The following is an 18,933-nucleotide window of genomic DNA, read 5'->3' on the forward strand; positions in this document are numbered from 1 at the left end:
CCAAACTGTAAACCCTGGATATGATGAAATCCACTTCACTCCAGGAGGGATGCAGTAGCACCTCCAGCACCTTTAGTTCCAGCACTTATGGAAGGGGCATCAACTGGTCCCATAACATGCCCCTCCTCCCATTCCAGCGCAGGACTGCTTCACAACTATGGTGACCAGATAGGGTGACAAGTGTGAAAAAACAGGACAAGGGGTAGGAGCTAATAGGTGCATATATAAGAAAAAGCCCCAAATATTGGGACTGTCCCAATAAAATTGGGACATCTGGTCACCCTAATCACCACTGAGGCCCAATTGCAAACCTCCAGACAGACTGGAAACCTACTTATGAGCCCAGTAAACAATAGTGCCCACAGATCCACACCACCATGTGCCTGGCCCATCTGCCCGCATCTGAATGAATGAAACACCATGGTAAATTAACATGGGTTCCAACACTTGGGTTCTCATGCACATTCTCTGTGCTTTAGAATGCTAATGCCCAATTGCCTGAATTTATCTGAGCCCCCGTACCCTGATGGGCCCCTGCTGTTGCTGTCCCGCTCCTAAACAAGTGGAAATCAGATTCACATGCTGGGAGCCCCTCCTCGTCAGTCTCTGTCTTGAAACTGTAACAAACTGGTATGTTCTGAAGGAATTCCTGTCACCATGAATAAATAGGGGTTCATTACTCCCTGGTCTTATCACCATGTATGCCCTCACAGCCTCCACAAGGCAGATCCTGGGCTCACCACCCTACTGTAGAATAATGGATTCACCCTGGCCTCCTTGATATGTCTGACTTCCTCAAGGTTAATATAATGCTCCCTGTGTCTATCCCTCAGATGCAAAGCCCTTCGCGAAGAATCCCAACAGGACCCAGGTACTAGCTCACTTATCCTAAAAGTTCCAGACATGCCATCCCGAACAAGGCCACTACCTGTCAATGTTTATCATCCTAGGACTGGCGCTTCAAGAGCATCCAGCTACAAAACCTTCAAACTAAATCGGGGTGGGCAAACTACAGCCTGTGGGCCATATCTGGCCCGCAAGCCGTTTTAAGCTGGCCCGCAAGATCCCACTGCGCAGCCAGGTGGGGGCCGCACCACGCAGCTCAGTCCCACTCCGGTACTCCAGCCGGGGTGCCGGTTGGGGGAGGCTGCACCACATGGCTCACAGAAGCCGTGGTTTGGCCCCACTCCGAGGGTCAAGGGCTGCTCCACACCTATGAGCCGGAGAAGGGACATGCCACTGCTTCCGGGAGCCACTTGAGGTAAGTGCCGCTGGGAGTCTGCACCCCTGAGTCTCTCCCCATGCCCCAACCCCCTGCCCCAGCCCTGATCCCCCTCCTGTTCTCCAAATCCCTTGATCCCAGCACAGAGCACTCTCCTGCACCCCAAACCTCTCAACCACAGCCCCACCCCAGAGCCCACACCCCCAGCCAGAACCTGCACCCCTTCCCGCTCCCCTGCCCCATCCCTGATCCCCCTCTGAAACCCTCGGTCCCAGCCCAGAGCACCCTCCTACACCCCAAACTCCTCATCCCCCGCCCCACCCCAGAGCTCTCACCTCCTCCTGCACCCGAACCCCAATTCTGTGAGCATTCATGGCCTGCCATACAATTTCTATTCCCCAATGTGGCCCTCAGGATAAAAAGTTTGCCCACCCCTGAACTAAATTCTGCTGCAAGGATCTGGGTAACTGTTCAGTCAACTGACAAACGTAAGGGCGGTAGGCAAGTGGAGATAGTTGAGGGCTCCTGTTGTTGGATTGCTAATGACGCCATGTACTGCAGCATATGTTCCTCTGTAATGGGCCATATTGGTGGCAGGCCCTTCCAGCTCCTGAAACTGCACCAGATCATTCAAACTTCTCTCATACCCCCACAGTATTGGTGGCACCGCTGACCTCTGTGCTACACTGACAGCCATCGTATGCCAAGGTTCCATATTGCTAGAGGCATCCATTCAGGTTCCTTGCTGGTTCCTGTTGCCAGCTTCTGAAATCTGTCCATGTGAAAATAAGAGAATGCATCTGCTATGCTGTTACTAACCCCAAACACATGCTTGGAAAAGACACAGATGTTAAAATTTAAACATTGTAGTACAAATGTCCTTACCAAGGTCATAACCCTGTGTGATCTGGAGGACTGGCGACTGTGAACATGTACCACTACCATGTGGTCACACCTTTTATTAGCAAACTCCATTCCCCAAATGACCACTGCAACCAAAATGGGGAAAAATTCCAGCAATGCTATATCCTACACCATCCCTTTTTTGTGTCCAGGTAGAGACCCATTCTGGGCACATCATCTGCCTTGGTCAAAACCTGTACTTCCCAAAGCATCCATGTGGATCTTTAAATCAGCCTCCAGCATTCATTCCTCCATCCATAATGGCATTCCATTCAAATGGCTCAGAAACTGTTCCCACACCCACAAATCCTCCTCCATCGCTGTAGTAACTTATAAAATGGTGAGATCTTGCTATGGCTACGGTGGTCACTGCAAGCTGGGTGCAGAATGCTCGCCCTGGGGCTAGCAAAGTTAAGATGCCCAATAATAGATTGCAGCTCATGAAGTGTAACTTTCTTGGACAGTAGCTCCTGACAGAATTGCAATATACCTGCCAGTGTTTCTAGCTCAATCCCCAGGTAGGTCCGTGTAGTGGAAGGTCCCCTTATTTTTTTCCCACCAAGGGTACCTCCAATTTGTTAGCAAGGGCCAGAAAAGTGTCCATCAGGTTAGCACACTTGTTCAAATTCACCCGGTACATGAACAAAAAGTCCTGTATGTAATGCACTATTTGCTGTATCACTGACCCCTGTAGCATTGTATTAAATTTCTCAAATGCCAAACAGGATATTGCACATCCCATGGACATAGCTTTATCAAAATAAAATTGTCCCATGAAAGAGAAACTCAAAAGATTGAAGTCAGAAGGCTGCACAGGCAGCGGACAAAAAGCAGACTTGCTATCGCACTTAGCCATCAGCGCCCCGAGCCACAAAACCTAACCTCGCATAAAGCCTCTTCAATGGCGGAATAGCATACAGGACACACGACAAGATCTATTCCATTGTGAACTGAACTACCCCGTGAGTATGACAAGTGGTGAATTAAGCAATAATCACCAGGAGCTTTCTTAGGGACCAAACCTAGGGGAGAAACCCGCAAGTTCTGTATAGGTCACTGACTGAATGGCTGTGCTACCCTATTCTCATTTAATTCCCATGTAATCTTTTTCTTTACAATATGGTCCATTTCCACTAAGGACTTAAATTTTTTAGACATCACATCACTCTCTTCACATCCCCATGTTGACCTGCTCTGCAGCAGAAAGTCATTCACTGGCTGTCCAGCCCTTAAAGGAGCGCGCACACACACACATATATAACAAAGTCAATACAGCAAAATCAAGAATGGTAATGTGTATCAAAAGTGATTTAATGTTTCCAATCCTTCATCCAGCTGTTCTTGATGAATAGGGAACAGTTCATGGTTGGGTGGGCTTTTTTGGGCAGTTTTGCACCAAGGAAATACTCCTTAATAACCTTGAACCTTCATTGTTGCGGTCTTTGACTGAATTCAACCATCTTTATTATTTCTGTGAAACAGTGTCTCTGCTGGCAGTTATAATGCAGAAGGATTAAATTCTGTGCTGATTTCCCCTTCTCCTATTAAGTTCAACGTGGAATACACAGGGAAGAAAGAATTTAGCCCACAGTGTTCTTTGCATTACTTTAACGATAGAATAGTTTCATACTATAATCCCATTAAAGTTCAGTGGTTAATCACATTATGAATACGCTATTATATGCTGCTTAACTCTCCTAGCAGCAGCACGAGCTGCATGAAATGCATCTCTAATTTTTTGTCAGCTAATATTCATTTGTCACATTAGGAAACAGAGCAGTCGGTATTTGCTGTATCAGACAATCACAACTGTTTAGCTTTAGTTTCTTTATTCAAAATCATTTTTATATATAGAAGTTTATTCCACCCACAAGAAACCAGTTCTTGGTGAAATTCAGTCATTATAGATATGGTAAACTCTTAACTATAAGTATTTAAGAAAATAACATGTCTATGTCCCTCATACTAGGATAAGGTCTATAAGAAACAAATGCAACATTAGCTACCATATAATGAAGAAAAGACAAAACAATCATCTTAAATTATAAATCTACAGCAAATTAAAAAAATACAAAAAAAAAAAGAAAAAGAAAATCTTTCTTATGGGTTTTGTCTTGATCCGAAACTTATCTCTTGAAATGTAATGAAACACTAATAAATGGCTCTACATAAGTTAAACAGTTGAATAGTTGAATGATTGTGGGAATGTATCTGAAACATGAGAGTTTCTGATTTTTCAATAGAAAGCTATACAAAACTTCAAACTACTAGTCTATACTGTTAAAAATCATTACAGTATTCAGCTAAAGGTTGGTTACAAGAGTCTTTATTTTGCAAACTATACATAAACAGTAAAAAAGAAAATGCATTATACTTTTTAATAGTACATAAGATAAACATTAAATTTAGTATTTAAATGTGTAGAAATCAAATGCAAAGAATAAACCGATTTTCCTATCATTTAACTGCAGATGAAAATCAGGGAAACCAGTGATCCGCTGTTGAAATTACACAATCAGTCGTGTAATATTACATAGGTTGTTTCAGTTTTATTGTGGGCGGAAAGCCATAGGTCTGATATGCATGAAGGTGTTGGAGTTCCAAAACGTCTACACAATTAATTAACATGCTAACATAAATACAGTGATTAAAGTAATTTTCTCTACAGTCAAATCGTAAGTGCTACTCTACACAATAATCATAAGCTAGTCCACATGGTAATTACATAACAATAGAAAAAAATTAAAATAACCCATTTTCTTCATTCCAGCAGCAGTACCTATACTGGTATTAATTTGGTAATTGGGTGTGCTTCGCTATTGCCTAACAGCCTATATTGGTATGCATGCTAAAACCTCTATTTCTATTTTTGCAAGGCACCTTACCGTACGTTCTCTAAATTTCTGCACTAATAACAGAAAAGGACATGAATTAAGATAAAGATGAAACTATTTTCTGAAATAGAAAAACTAACAGGTATGGTTAGGGGTGTTTAGAACTGTCTTGGGGAAAGTTCCAGTACTCTCAAATACAGTATTGTATAGATGTAATATATTTTACACAAAGTTTTTCAATTTAAAATATTTTATGCTCATCTTCTGGTTTGAGATATAGAAATAAAGGGTGAAATCATCATGCTACTTGAGTAAACAATGAAGTCTATATGAGTTTGACATTAAAAGAAAAAATGAAAAAAAAGGACAACAAAAGTTTAGATTTGTAGAATCAATGCTTGTCCATGTTTACTGCTTTTGATAAACATCCTTTCAAGAACCTAGACATTTCCTAATAAAAAATATAACTATAAATGCAAACACAAAGGAGGGCCTTACATTATTTTCTTCTATGTGACAGTCACACCTTTGGTTAAAGGTTTGTGAGATGCTACTTGTGTGTTGAAATTTCTATTGTAATAAGTTGTTGATTCAGGTCATGCACAATTATGAAATCTACTACATGGCCTAAATCACTTGCGAAATTAAAGCCGCCTTAACATATAACCAAGCTCATGTTTAATGAGGCCACCCAAAGTTCCAAACAATAGTAAAGATCATTTTCATGGAAGTTTTTATAAGTTTGGTTGTCCTTGCACATTTATTTTTGTAGTAGCACATCACATTTCCTTATTCAGGCCAGACTTCCAATTTGTTTTCTTCTGCTCAAAGGCGTATAAAAACTCAAAAGCACATAATATAATGATTCTTATTTAAACAAAGAAAGTCTATGACTCCAGCTGCAATATTTGAAATAATCATACAAAATATACACATTGTTTAGAATCCTTTTGATCCTGGAGAGCAAAGGAATTTTCTATGAGATATCACCTTCTGAATTTTAGAAAGGAAGAATTCATTGACCTCTAATATTGTCAAATATATCCATCATGATCATCATCATCCACATCATCATCGCCTTCATCCTCATCATCATCATCATCAATTTCATCTTCATCATTCATTATATCATCTTCGTCATCCTCATCATCTGTCCATTCATGAAAATCACCACTGGCAAAATCACCTGAGATCTCTAAATCAATAGCTAAAAAAAAGTGTAAAAGTTACACTATACTGATAGGAACACATGGTTACAGAACTAGCTGGCTTCAGGTCAATCGATTTAAATTAAATAATGAGGTAAAGTAAAAAAGTAATACCACTGATAGGCTGTCTCTATAACTATCACCATGATAGATGCTACAGAAATTAGTGAAATAAATAATAATAATAATAATTACAAATTGACTTCTAAACGTGTGTTGTTTGGTCCCAGTCATATTCTCATTGAAGACATTAAGAGTTTGACCACTGACTTCAAAGAGAAGAGGGAGTCTAATTCAATAATGAGCAAGAATTCTTCCACTTACCACAGTCTGCAGCACCATTTGTTCTGGAACCTGTTACCTCATTACCATATCTGTCCACACACCAGCACTGCCCTGCATTGCCATGGCATTGACTTGGTTTGTAATACCCATCTTCATCACATAATGGGATGTACTGCCCTATGACACATAAAGATTAAATTATAATATTAGCAGTCACCTGTACAGAATAAATCAATATTCTACATTACACCAGAAGCAAAATAAAAAATAAACAACCGTGTCTTATCTCTGTTCAATGTCCTCCCTGATTGACTTACTCTCTGTTACTGAGGTCAGCCAAGAAGTGTTTTATATGTAATACATTTGCGCCTTCCTCTTATTCAGAGAGGGAGAGCAGATATCAAATATATGGGCCTCTCTTTGAGTGACCTCAAGAATGGACATGCCCAGTCCATCAAGGAATGTCCCCTTTCCTCTTTCAAGCTCCTCATTGATTCTCTGACATCTGCTCCTTATTATACATCAGACTCCCTGACTGTCATAGCCAAAATCTTGAATGCCATATGTAGACACCAGGCTAGATAGGGAGTAGCTCAGATGTCTAAATTTTAAGTTCTGCAACCTGTGCTGCCATGGCTTCAATGCTATTGTTACTCGAGCTAGGTAAATCAAAGCTAGCTTGGGTATGCCTACACATACTTCGGACACATCTCTGACTTCAGTATAGACATAATCTCTGTCAACTATTCCTGTGATTCAAAAGAAAGTATAGAATTCATCATATTCCTCCAAAGGTGTATTGATTATGCGGTGCTAAGATGAGCAAAAACAAAAAAACATGTATTTTTGTAACTAGAGTAAGCAGCTGTGACTTGAAATATGCTCATAGAGCAAACCTGTGAGGTAAGAGGGCACATTTTTATGTAGTACCTTTTCAGAGTAGACACACTCTTTCAAGTACAAGTATGGGAGTTTTTAGCATGAATGAATATGATTTTTGTTCCATATATTTATTTTAACAGACACATTTTTTAGGATTTTCAACTTTTGTAGTCACTTTTGCCTTACTAAACAGTCCTAATTAATGGCAGTCACAGGTTGGGTGAAATCTTGTCAATGGGAATTTTGCTATTGACTTCAATGAGGTCAGAATTTCACCCCTGGAACCTAGCCATGCTAGTCATTGGTTTGGATGCTTGCAGTTCTTCAGATTTTTAATTTCACCAAAATTGAATAGTAGATTTTAGTGAACTAAGATACTTAATAACACTAAAATGTTGATAACAGATTACAGGTATTTGCCTATTTAACTCATATTTACCAAATACCTAGGCAAATGAACCATGCAAATGAACCCTTGTATAGAGCCCCACTGAAATTAACAGGGCTCCATAAGCATAGCAATGAGTTATAGAATCAGAACCTTAATTCTGTAATAACTTCGTCCTTGAAATAATCAGATGTTCTTTGAAGAACTGAAAATGGTAACTAAATCACATTTAAAAAATTGTCAGTACTGTAAAATGCATGAGATATTTTTGATCAGAGTAATTTAAAACTATCATCTCAAACAGGTTTGCCTATGTCTTTTACTCCAGATTTTATAAAGACTGCTAATGCTAGCATTTAGATTTTATATCCAAAATAAAAGTTATGTAAATGAAACATTTTTGATACAATATGGAATTTTTTGTAACAATTACTTACATAAATATTAGAGTTAAATATCAGCAGAAATGTTAATTTAGGATTGCTCAAGTCTTTTTTCCTAATAACTGTAAAAATGTACAGTCTATCAGGGTAATAAAATGGATGTAATATCTTTCAGTAGGTAATGTAATAAAACTAACTTTAATAGCTTTCAAAAACTTCATAAATTTTGTTGCTGGAATTTAGTGTGGTCTATCTTTGTTGGATTAATATTGATTTTATGTAGCTGTTTCACTAGGGTTATTTATGTAAGCAATAAAACCTTCAAAAGAATGATCTATGGCTCACCTAGGAGCTTCTTTCCTCCTTGCTGCTTCTGAATGTTGCTGAGCTCCGTCTGGCAAGGTGGGTCTGAAATGACATAAAAATTTTAAATAGATTACATCTGATCAAAGGAAGAAAGTTGAATGATTGAGTTTTCATCAGGTTTTTATACTTTAGGTTTCTTCTAATTATTGCCATTAAGAAACATATACATCCTCCCTTAGCAGATTTTGCATTTCACATACTCAGACTAGACCTTTGCAAATCTGCACCTTAGAAAGAGCGTTTTTAACGTAGATATAAAAGTCTGATATATCTAATAAGACAACCTTAAAAAAAAAAGAAGAGTACTTGCACCTAGTTAGAAAGACACATAAGAAATTAATAGATAAGGGGGGGTAGTGTATGTGTTTGTGTGTATATGTACTCAGAAAATGACTGCACCACAACTAAAGGGGGGCAGAATTTGTCTGGGCTTACTCAAAGAAGGGCAGCTCTGCTTTGTGGTTGGGGGGTGGGGGTGGAGAGGAAGAACATCAAAAACTGCTGTAAAAGGTGCTCAGTGGTCAGCTTTGCAGCAATGACTCACCCCCACACCACCCCCTGGAATGTGCATAAAGGTACGAAACCTGGGTGGGGCAAGTCTCTATGTCCAAGCAGCGAGGAATCCAGCACCCACCCACCCTCCCCTAGTGGAGGTGAATGGGAAGCTGGGTTAGGACCTGCTGTGGGCATTACGCTAGTTGCCCCTTTTAAAGGGGGACTGGGAAGGAATTTTTCCCATACCACCAGAATTGGCTTCAGTGGAGTGTAATTTTTTCACCTTCCCCACAGCGGGTGTGAGGATGGACTTTTTCTGGTGAATAGATAAGGTGGTAGGCCATATGTAGCAACTTGTTTTGTAAGGTTGGGCAGATGTTCGATGCAGGTACTCCATAGGGAGGGCAGCCAGTGACCAGATAAATGGCCTCGTAAAGGACTTAAAAGGAGGTACTGGATAAAGGAATAGAACGGGGGAGGGGGTTCGGGGAGTCCTATGATTGGTATGGCAGGGAGCCAACAACCCCCCCTGCTCCCCCCCCCATTCTCCTAGCCCTCCTTAACCCTCTTATGAGGCTGGTGGATGGTAAGATCCAAGCCATGGGTCGGCGGCAGGACCTGGATGGAAACAAAGGGGGACTTGGTGGAAGCTCCGGAGAATTGACTTGAATAAGTATGGATTTGCCTGCACTGTACATTTTATCTGTCGGGTAGTCCCAGATATCTATATAATAAAGTTGCGGCCTGATTAAAACCCATAACAAGTCTCCTGTCCTTCTTGTGGTATACCCAGACAATAGGGCGTGTATTAAAGTTAGATCTTAAATTGTCCAAAATTGCTATGCTCTTTCTGAGGCCATAAAAATCATTGTGTCTTGTAAGGAGATCTCCTAAATGTGAACATTTTTAATGAAACCTTTTCATATGAGATTTTAAGATAAAGCACATGTGCAGTAAACCAAACTGTATATTCATGGAGTAACATGTATATCATGTTAGCATGAAAGTTGTAAACTTTTTTACTCATGAAGCAACTAATAATGTAGTTTATTTCTTAGATGTTTTAACTGCTACAAATAATCAAATAAAATGCAGGGAATACACTTTCATTAGCTGTATATAGACTTCTTACAATATCCCTTAAAGGCAGTTTAGATATTACAGTGTTGGGCACCGTGTAAGAGTACAATGCAACTTTTATTGAAGCCAACAGGAAAACTTCCGTTAACACTCATTGGGAGTAGGATTGGACTTTAACAACCAAAAATAGATGAGAAAATAGAATGTATATTCAGGGTGCCCATGTGCAGCAAAGGAAAATTTGTTCTAGAGCTAGATTCTGGTCTCAGATGTAGATAATTCTATTAATATGTGTAGTTAAAAGCAAAATTGACCAACTTTCCTTTAATACTTCCCAAATGTTTTGATACCAAAGGATATGATCTGTATCATGGTGGTGACAAGAATAAGTAAATGAACACATTCTATTAATAAAGTAATGAACAGAGTCACCACTTTCTCTGTTGAAATTTGTAGGATTTTGGTTCTAATATGGCAATTTAAGGCCCCAATTTTGCAGACCCCTGTATCGACACACAAGTTGAAGGACTGGGGCCTAGAAATAACTGAAATCTAACTAAATAACTAGAGATGGCTCTGAGCTGCAGAATATGGATTCAAATGCACAATTCTCCAAACTTCAGGGTTCTGATTTTTATGGTTTTTATCTCTAAAAAGCTAAGTCAGAGCACTACAGACAACTTCCTTGAAAAAAAAGACGTGATATGAATGCATGTATACTACTGTACAGAAAGAGAATGAAGGCTAGTACTTTTCTTTGAACACTGCATATGCCATATAAGAAATTACAGGGTCACAACTGAGGCATTTTCCTTTCTGAATCAGTAGTATTCTTGTGGCATGTAGTCTGAGGTCAATGGAGCTTGTAGGACAGATGACACAGAATATGTTTTTAGCCTAGATTGTCCCCAAGGCAATATCCTATGAAATCTCAAATTCAATCAATACTAGCTTATTTAGTGACAGGGTAGCCTCACGTGTAGTATAGAAGCTAGATATATCAGCATACCTTTTGTATTATTCATGAGATCTGAACTAACAGAATAAATACAAACTGGAATCCAATAGTGACCTCTCATACAGATCAGGCTGTATTTACCCTTGGCTTTACATTTCGAATGACATTTTAAATAGTCTTTTAAGAAGATACATATGTATGAGCTTAGAAAGGTTGTGGTTAATATTCTAGCCCCACTGAGGTCAATGGGCGTTTTGCCCATTGCCTGGTCAGTGGGCCAGGATTTCACCCTAAATACGCAAGGATTCTGTTTGGAATAAAATCCCTATAAACTGCCTCTTCTTCTAAGATGTTGCTCACAGGGATCTTAGTGCAAGAAAGAATGTCCAAGGGATGTATTTTCTCTGGAATCAAACATTGAAATTCTCTGACTCTGAACTCAGCTCAACTCCTGATCATCACGGGATGTTTTCTACCTTTACAGCAACAGTCGACGAACATTATCTTGTATTTTAAAATATAGCCATTTATTTTTAATGGTTTCTGATTATGAGAAGTGTCTTTATGGGAACTGAAGCTACTCAGCACCTTGCAGATATTTACCATCTTTCAGAAAAAATTCCTCTATCATTCATGTTGATTATAGATATCAACTCTTAACTGCTCATTTTTACCATTGTTATTTCCTCATGTTTTATATAAGTTTGAACTATAACCCTTCAGGAATTGCTTCTTTCCCACATCTAGGACTTAAAGACAAGGGTCCAGATATCTAGTGATTATCATTAACATACACAAGTATGTAAAGTATAGGTTATAAGTAATGTCTTTTAATTTTGCTAAAAGCTGCTATATCTTAGACTTGTTATTGCATATGGTAACATCCATTTATTTTAAGTGTTTGATATTGTGCTGCCCACACAACTGAGATAATATTGGGGGCAATAGTAAATGGAAGAAAAGAAGGGTGATACACAACTTCCAAAAAAGATGGGAAATGTGCTGAATGAGAAGGAACTTGCCCAATAAAGTACATGTATTGTGCTCTAGGGAAAAAATCCTAAATCAGGAACACAAAGATACACGTACAAAAGTTGATGCGGGGCAGTTTTAATATTATGTACTGAGCCTAAATAATCCTCATCACTTATTGCAATAAATCTAAAATTAATAATTAGAAAATATGAAATACCACTAAGCAATATGAAAGGTAACAGTATTGGTAAATTACTTACCTGTAATTCTGCTTCTCTGAAGAGATAATCTTGCAGGATTCTCACTACTGGGTTTTAGCTTCTTAGCACAAAACTGACAGATTTCTCTTACAGGTACAGCTGTTTAGTCCTAAAAAAGTGGTAGCAAGGTAGAACTCGAGCTAAGCCCCTAATGGATGACACATGCCACCCTTGCAGAGTGTAAATGCTGCCATCTTGTCTTCCAGTCAGTTCCAGTGAGTGGGAGGCAACACTCCCTCAGATTCCTGGACTGATTTTAACTCAGAATCAGTGGTCTTAGCTTCTGTAAAAACTAAGGAAAAGTAGGATCATTTCCTGCACAGTCATATGCTGGTGCTCCTCTGTAACAGAAAAGAACTTGGCATCAGATGAGTCCTGCTCATCTGAATAACAGACCTCATTGCACTGATCTTCAGCCAGCTCTCATCCAAGTGGAGTGAACTAGATGACAGGATGATGGTGGAGTGGCCTGCATTGTGGTAAGTGCTCCATGAGACATTAACACTAGCTGTGCTGCAGCCTTTAATGCAAGAGGCACCTGTGTTGAGGCCAGGGCTTCCTTCGCCAAGAGTATTGACCCTTGAGGTATTTGCATGCAAATGTGCCAAGAGATCCTACCTTGCCAACACAGAGAGAGGGGAATACTTAAAAGTGAGTACTGTGGGGCTTGCAGAGGACAAATTATGTCCAATTTACCAGTTTATACTGGACTCTCTATTTCCCCCTGTCTCTGCTTCAAGTGCATTAATGCAGGGGGAATGGGAAATCTGGAGACCTGTTATAGAGTCACCTGGAGTGAGGGGCTTCAACAGAAGTGCATCAAGGAGCTGCTGGCCTACACCTTGTGCTTCCTGCCTTGGTCTCCTGTATGGATTTTCAGCTCATTCAAAGTACATCTGCTTGTCAGTGGATGCTTGGTGGAGCCTCTCTGTTGTTGACACAGGGTATTTTGGTGGTGAGACCACGCTGTTGTGCATACTGATGCTGGGTCTCCTCCAGTGCCAATATGGGTAGCACTAGCTTTTCAATCTGCTTCTCAATAGTCTTGGGCAAGTCAGGCTTCAGCTTTCAGGGTCTACCCTTTGAAGCACTCCAGGCCAACCTCATGCTGGACTTACAGGAGGAATCTTTTTGGGTGCCTTAGCAAAGGCTTGAGGTGCACATCACACTTCTTCAGTGCTATCTATAAATATGTAAGAGCCCTACAATCTGAGGAAGATGACATAAGAAAGATGGACCTCAGCCTTTGTCATTCTTCTGTACCAGACTATGTTTGAAGACATTACATGGTCTTGAATCCTCTTTACTTACTATATCCTGCAAAAGAAAAGAAAAAAGGTATAAATGCATCGAGAGATGCACCGGGCTAACAGACCGAAGTGGTAAGCAGCAATGGAGAGATCTGAGGTTCCTAACAAACTTTGGCACTCTAGTATCTAGATTCAGGTACTGGTGCACCAAGAACACTGCTGCCTCAATGAGGAAGCACTGGCAAAAAGAAAAAACAGTCACTAGAATGTCGAAAAGGCCAAAGTCTAGTGGTGCTTCAGCATTAAGGTACGCAATGAAGCATTAAGGCAGGTATCAAAGCACAAAGAAAATAAGTGCTAAAGGCAGGTGCTGAAGTACTTAGATAAACGGTTGTGACACCCAGAAAGAAATGGGCCAAAGCACAAAGGCAAGCAATAAGGCACTGACAAAACTCAGGCACTGAAGTGCTACAGAAATATGCCAAAGTACCCAGAACAAATACCGCAGATATACTAAACCACCTGGCTTGGAAGCAGAGGTGTGATCAAGAAAAGATACGACAAGCATCACTGAGATCCAGAGGAGTGTTGGCGCAACAGTAAATGTGGCAAAACAGCTGCAGGGAGCGCTTTTCCTGCTCAAGAAGGAACTGACTGGAATGTATGGAAGGCAGTGTTGATAATCAACATGAAATGGTGTGCAAATAGCCAGTTCATCCTCTACTTTGTTATTACTTTCCTTAAGGGTGAAACACCCCCAAACATCCTACGGATTGGGGTAATCCCACCGGACTTGCACTAAGAAGTTGACACCAATGAGTGAGACTCCTGCATAGATGGTAGCTTTAACAACTGTGCCTTTATATATATATATATATATATATATATATATATATATATATATATAGGCTTTGAAGCCTTTGTGATATATTGCACAGGTTGCATTCTTGTATTCACTTTAAACACAATCAATAGCAGTTATCAAGGTCTGTACACCGTGTTTTGGAGTTGTAAAATTGCACAGAAAAGAGCTACAAAGGTAGCTGAATACAGAGAGCTCGCTACATGATTTACAACTTTTTATTAATGGAAACTTACTCAATGAACATTACAAGGACACCATTAATCTTCTCTACCTAATAATTCTATCACCATTAACAATTAGAGAGATATTTAGATTATGCAATCCAAACAATAAAGAAAAACATCAATACAGTACAAGGCTTAGCATAAAACTGAAATTTACTAATAGAGGATTGTTTGGCTTGTTCATGCTAAAGGGAGACAATTATGCATAAAAGGGCTAATAACAAGTAGCTGACAAAGAGAACAGTAACACCCCCCACCCCCCGACATGCATATTTAGGTTTGGCAAAGGAAGGAGAAGACAGGTTTTGGTGGTAGTGTTAATTTTGGGAAGGGGTGCATGGAAGTGTTCTAAATATTCAAGGAGTTGCCAGAACTGAGATTTCACCTCATTACTGGTGTTGAGGGCATTCTATGCCCACTCTCAGCCAAGCTGCTGATAACACTAGCAATGTAATCTTATTTAAATCAGTACCTTGTTGTCCCATCACAGGCCAGGGAGGGGGAAAAAATGAGGAAGGAGGATAAACCCTTGTGATGGCCAGTCCCTTTGCTGGATTCTGAGACAGGGAAAGAGCTCTCCACAAAATGCTGCTGGTGGGTTTGACTCCATTTTTAACTTTATCATTATGACTAAGGTATATTTACCTCAGACCCTGATTAGCAGTATCCTGAGCAGTTGTTTTTATACATAGTGTCTATAGAGTGTAGACTACAAAACTGACCGTAACTATCCCATGGAAGTGCCCTTTGCACATAATGGGTGAAAAATATGCTTTATATATACACCAGTGGTCCCCAAAAGAGGGGTGTGCTCCCCCAGTGGGGCATGGAGGAACATCCAGTGGGGCATGGCAAGGCCCAGGCCAGGCCCCACAAGGGGGTGGGAAGGGAGTGCCACCCAGCCCTACTCTGCCCCCAGCCCCAGTCCGCAGCTGTGGCCCCGCTCCCAGCCCCAGCTCTTGGCCACCAGCTCCTGGCTCCCGCTCCCAGCTGCCCGTTCCCAGCTGCAGCTCCGCTCCCAACCACCGACTCCCGGCCACAGCCCAGCTGCGACTCTGCTCCTGGCCCCGACGGGGGTGGGGGACAAACACATTCTATTACTGGTCGGTGGGGTGCAAGTAATAAAGTTTGGGGACAGCTGATATACACAGTATAAAACTGGCAGGAGAACCAATCGGTAGAAGAACAAAAATTTGCGATAAATTTCATCTTACAGGTTGTAACATGGCTGCACTTTTTCAGACAACTGAAAAAATTTGCACCCCTCAAGATATTCATGATCTCATCTAAAATAATTGTATTCTTTAAAAAGAACTGGTTATATTCTTTAATAAGTAACTTGGGATAGAGGATACTTCATTTATTGCTTTTAGCAGCAGTACACTACTTCTAAAAATTAAAAAAAAAGAGACAGTTCTATTATAAAGCAAGAAAGATTGTTTGGAAGATGAAATCTTGACCTTTTGCACGGGATAGTTATCAATATGCTTATATTTGATAGCATGTTTTAAATAGGAAAGAAGGCAGTCAGCCAAAATATATCCCCAGAAGTATATCTTTATTTTTGTTCAGATTTACAATTCAGAGTTTAAAAAGTCTGACCGTGCAACATGGTAAGCATCTTCAACTCCCAGTGAAGTCAGGATTAAGCCCTAATGATGAACGTTAATGGGACTTAAGTGGGGGATTTTCATAGGCACAAATGCCAATTGTGCACATAAGGTAAAATTTTCATAAGTGCTTCAGTGAGTAGGAATAAAAGTCCCACTGAAAGGCACTGTCAACTTACTTTCAGTGGCAGTTAGGTGCCTGACTGCCATTTGTTCCTTTGAAAACCTCCCCCTAAATCATCTTGCAAATAAGAAGCTCAGTGGATGCATTTCAATTTTCTGTCCCGTTTCAGCTAAGAAACAGTGACCAGGCTTTTCAAAAATCTTATTCTAATTCATTTTTTTTATTTTCTAACTTATGGAATATGTCATTTAGATATAAAATTGTTGTTTGAGTTTGATTTAATTTACATTCGTGGACAAATAAGAAAGGACTGCCTCTAGATATTTTGAGCTACTATTTTCTTAGCCAAAGAATTTCAAGAGTTATCAAGAGTTTAAGCTAGGTCCTGAAGATCAGTGGCTTTATGGCCCAATGAATGCAAATAACTTTATGCATAATATTGAATTTCTTTCAGTTAAAATGTTATAGCCCAGTAATAAAAAAGTAAAAAAAAAAGTTAATTTTATAATGTGGGAAAAAGAGAGAGAAAATGAATGCTAATAATTTTGTCCTTTTCTTTTGGTCCTTCCCTTTCCTCTCTGTGGAGGTTGGTAAGAGAAACAATACTTCTATCAAAGCATTAATTGCTCTTTTACATTTTATTTAGAATTTCTTGAATCTCAGCTAAGTTTTTCCAGTTCAGCTTGATTTTTAGCTTTCCTTTTCACTTTCTATTCACAGTAGCTCAAAACCTTTAAGCAAATTCATAGCATAGCACTTAAGAGCTTGTAATTGACTCTAAATTTTTTAACATGTTCCAGAAAGATAAAACAGTACAATAAGGTCAGTCAGCATCTGCAAGTTATTCTCATCTTTTACCTTGCTGTCTCTGGAAGCAGTAGCACCACTCATTGTTAGATATCAAACTGTCCTTGTACGTGTCACAAGAATTGAAGAATGCCTTGGTGCACTGTTCATTCTTGTCAAGGTAAATGCTTCCAAGCTCTGACTGGTCTAACAGCAGGTCATAGTTTGTATCAAGTCTGTTAAACATCCAGCCAAGGGAGTCCTTGCAAATTGGCAAAATGCTGGTATCAAACCCTAAGAGGTAAAAATATAAAGACATCAGATAACAGTAAAAGATACAGCTGGTGTTAAACTCCACCAAGGGAAGAAAGTGCTGTGTCACGGGGCTTTACTGGAACAGACACAGTACATGAATAGTGAATGTTATTGACAGCCCATGTCTAAGTAATATGCTAACTCAAAAAAAAAAATCAATAACTTTATCTGTTAAAATTGGCCCCCCATCACGCTCAAAGCGTTCAAAAATATGACCCTTTCCCCCAAAAATTTATACAGGAAACACATACTGGAGAATAATAAATGATCTAGAGTGATTTTCAGAAAAGTAATTCTCTTCAGGGATTTTAATGACATCATATGGAATGGGGGAATGGAGCTCAAATGGTTTGTGATGTTCACAGAACCAGGAAAAAGGAATAAATTCAGTGGAACTCATTGCAGCCCATTTGTTGCTTCCTATGATACACATTAAAACTTTGAAAGGCTATTCTCATCCTTAGCAACACTTTGAAAATTATAACAACTTATCAACAGCATGCACTAACAATTTTGCTCAAAAACCAATTTATTAATTCCTCCCTCCCCTATGCCTGACTGGCATAGTTAAGCCAGCCTAAGTTCCCCATGTTGACAGTGCCAGGTTGATAGAAAAATTCTGCCATCAACCTAGCTACCGCCTTTCGGGGAAGTGGATTACCTATGCTGATGGGAGAACCCATTTCCTCAGCGTAGGTAGTGTCTACACTGAAGCGCTACAGCAGCACAGCTGCAGAAGCAAAGCTGTGCCACTGTAGGTTTTTAAGTGTAGATAAGCCCCAAGTTGGCAGGGTCTGACAAATGCTTAAGGAACTGTCAGAAGAGGTTTCTGCGCCATGAGTAATTATCTTTGAAAACTTGTGGAGAGAGATTCCAGAGAACTGGAAAAGGGCAAATATAGCATCTGTTTATCAAAAGAGAATAAGGACAACCCAGGGAATTATAGACCAGTCATCTTAACTTTGGTATCCAGAAAGATAATGGAGCAAATAGTCAAATCCATTTTTAAGCACCCAGAAGATAACAAGGTGATAAGTAACAGTCAATATATATTTGTCAAGAATACATCATATGAAACCAACCTAATATCCTCTTCTGACAGGGTAACAAGTCTGTGATAGTGGGGAAGCAGCAGATGTGATATATCTCAACTTTGGTAAGGCTTTTGATACTTTCTCATGTGACCTCCTAAACAAACTAGGGAAATGCAACTTAGATGGAGCTACTATAAGGTGGGAAATATAGCCAAGACAAACCTAATATAAGGTGGGTGCAAAACTCAGAGTATTTATCAGTGTTTCACACTGAAGCTAGGAGGACATATCAAGTGGGGTCCCACAGGTATCTGTCCTGGGTCTAGTTCTATTCAATATTTTCATAAATGATTTGAATAAAGGTATAGAAAGAACATTTATAAAATTTGTAGATGATGCCAGGCTAGGATGGGCTATAAATACTTTGGAGGACAAGATTAGAATTCAAAATGATCCTGACAAACTGGAGAAATGGTCTGAAATAAA

At 39.8% G+C, this 18,933-nt stretch overlaps 1 protein-coding gene across 1 annotated transcript in view; it reads right to left on the reverse strand.

The window, feature by feature from the left end:
- Window positions 1–5,993: 5,993 nt before the first annotated feature.
- SPOCK3 (SPARC (osteonectin), cwcv and kazal like domains proteoglycan 3) overlaps window positions 5,994–18,933 on the reverse strand; it is a 391,822-nt gene continuing 378,882 nt past the window's right edge. Inside the window, exons 9-12 of the mRNA XM_077814507.1 lie at window positions 17,171–17,392; window positions 8,451–8,513; window positions 6,492–6,629; window positions 5,994–6,166 (exon numbers count right to left, since the gene is read on the reverse strand). Coding sequence (XP_077670633.1) covers window positions 5,994–6,166; window positions 6,492–6,629; window positions 8,451–8,513; window positions 17,171–17,392 — 596 coding nt within the window. The remainder of the gene's footprint in view (window positions 6,167–6,491; window positions 6,630–8,450; window positions 8,514–17,170; window positions 17,393–18,933) is intronic.

Source organism: Eretmochelys imbricata, chromosome 4, assembly GCF_965152235.1.
Source record: "Eretmochelys imbricata isolate rEreImb1 chromosome 4, rEreImb1.hap1, whole genome shotgun sequence".
Taxonomy (NCBI): Eukaryota; Metazoa; Chordata; order Testudines; family Cheloniidae; genus Eretmochelys; species Eretmochelys imbricata.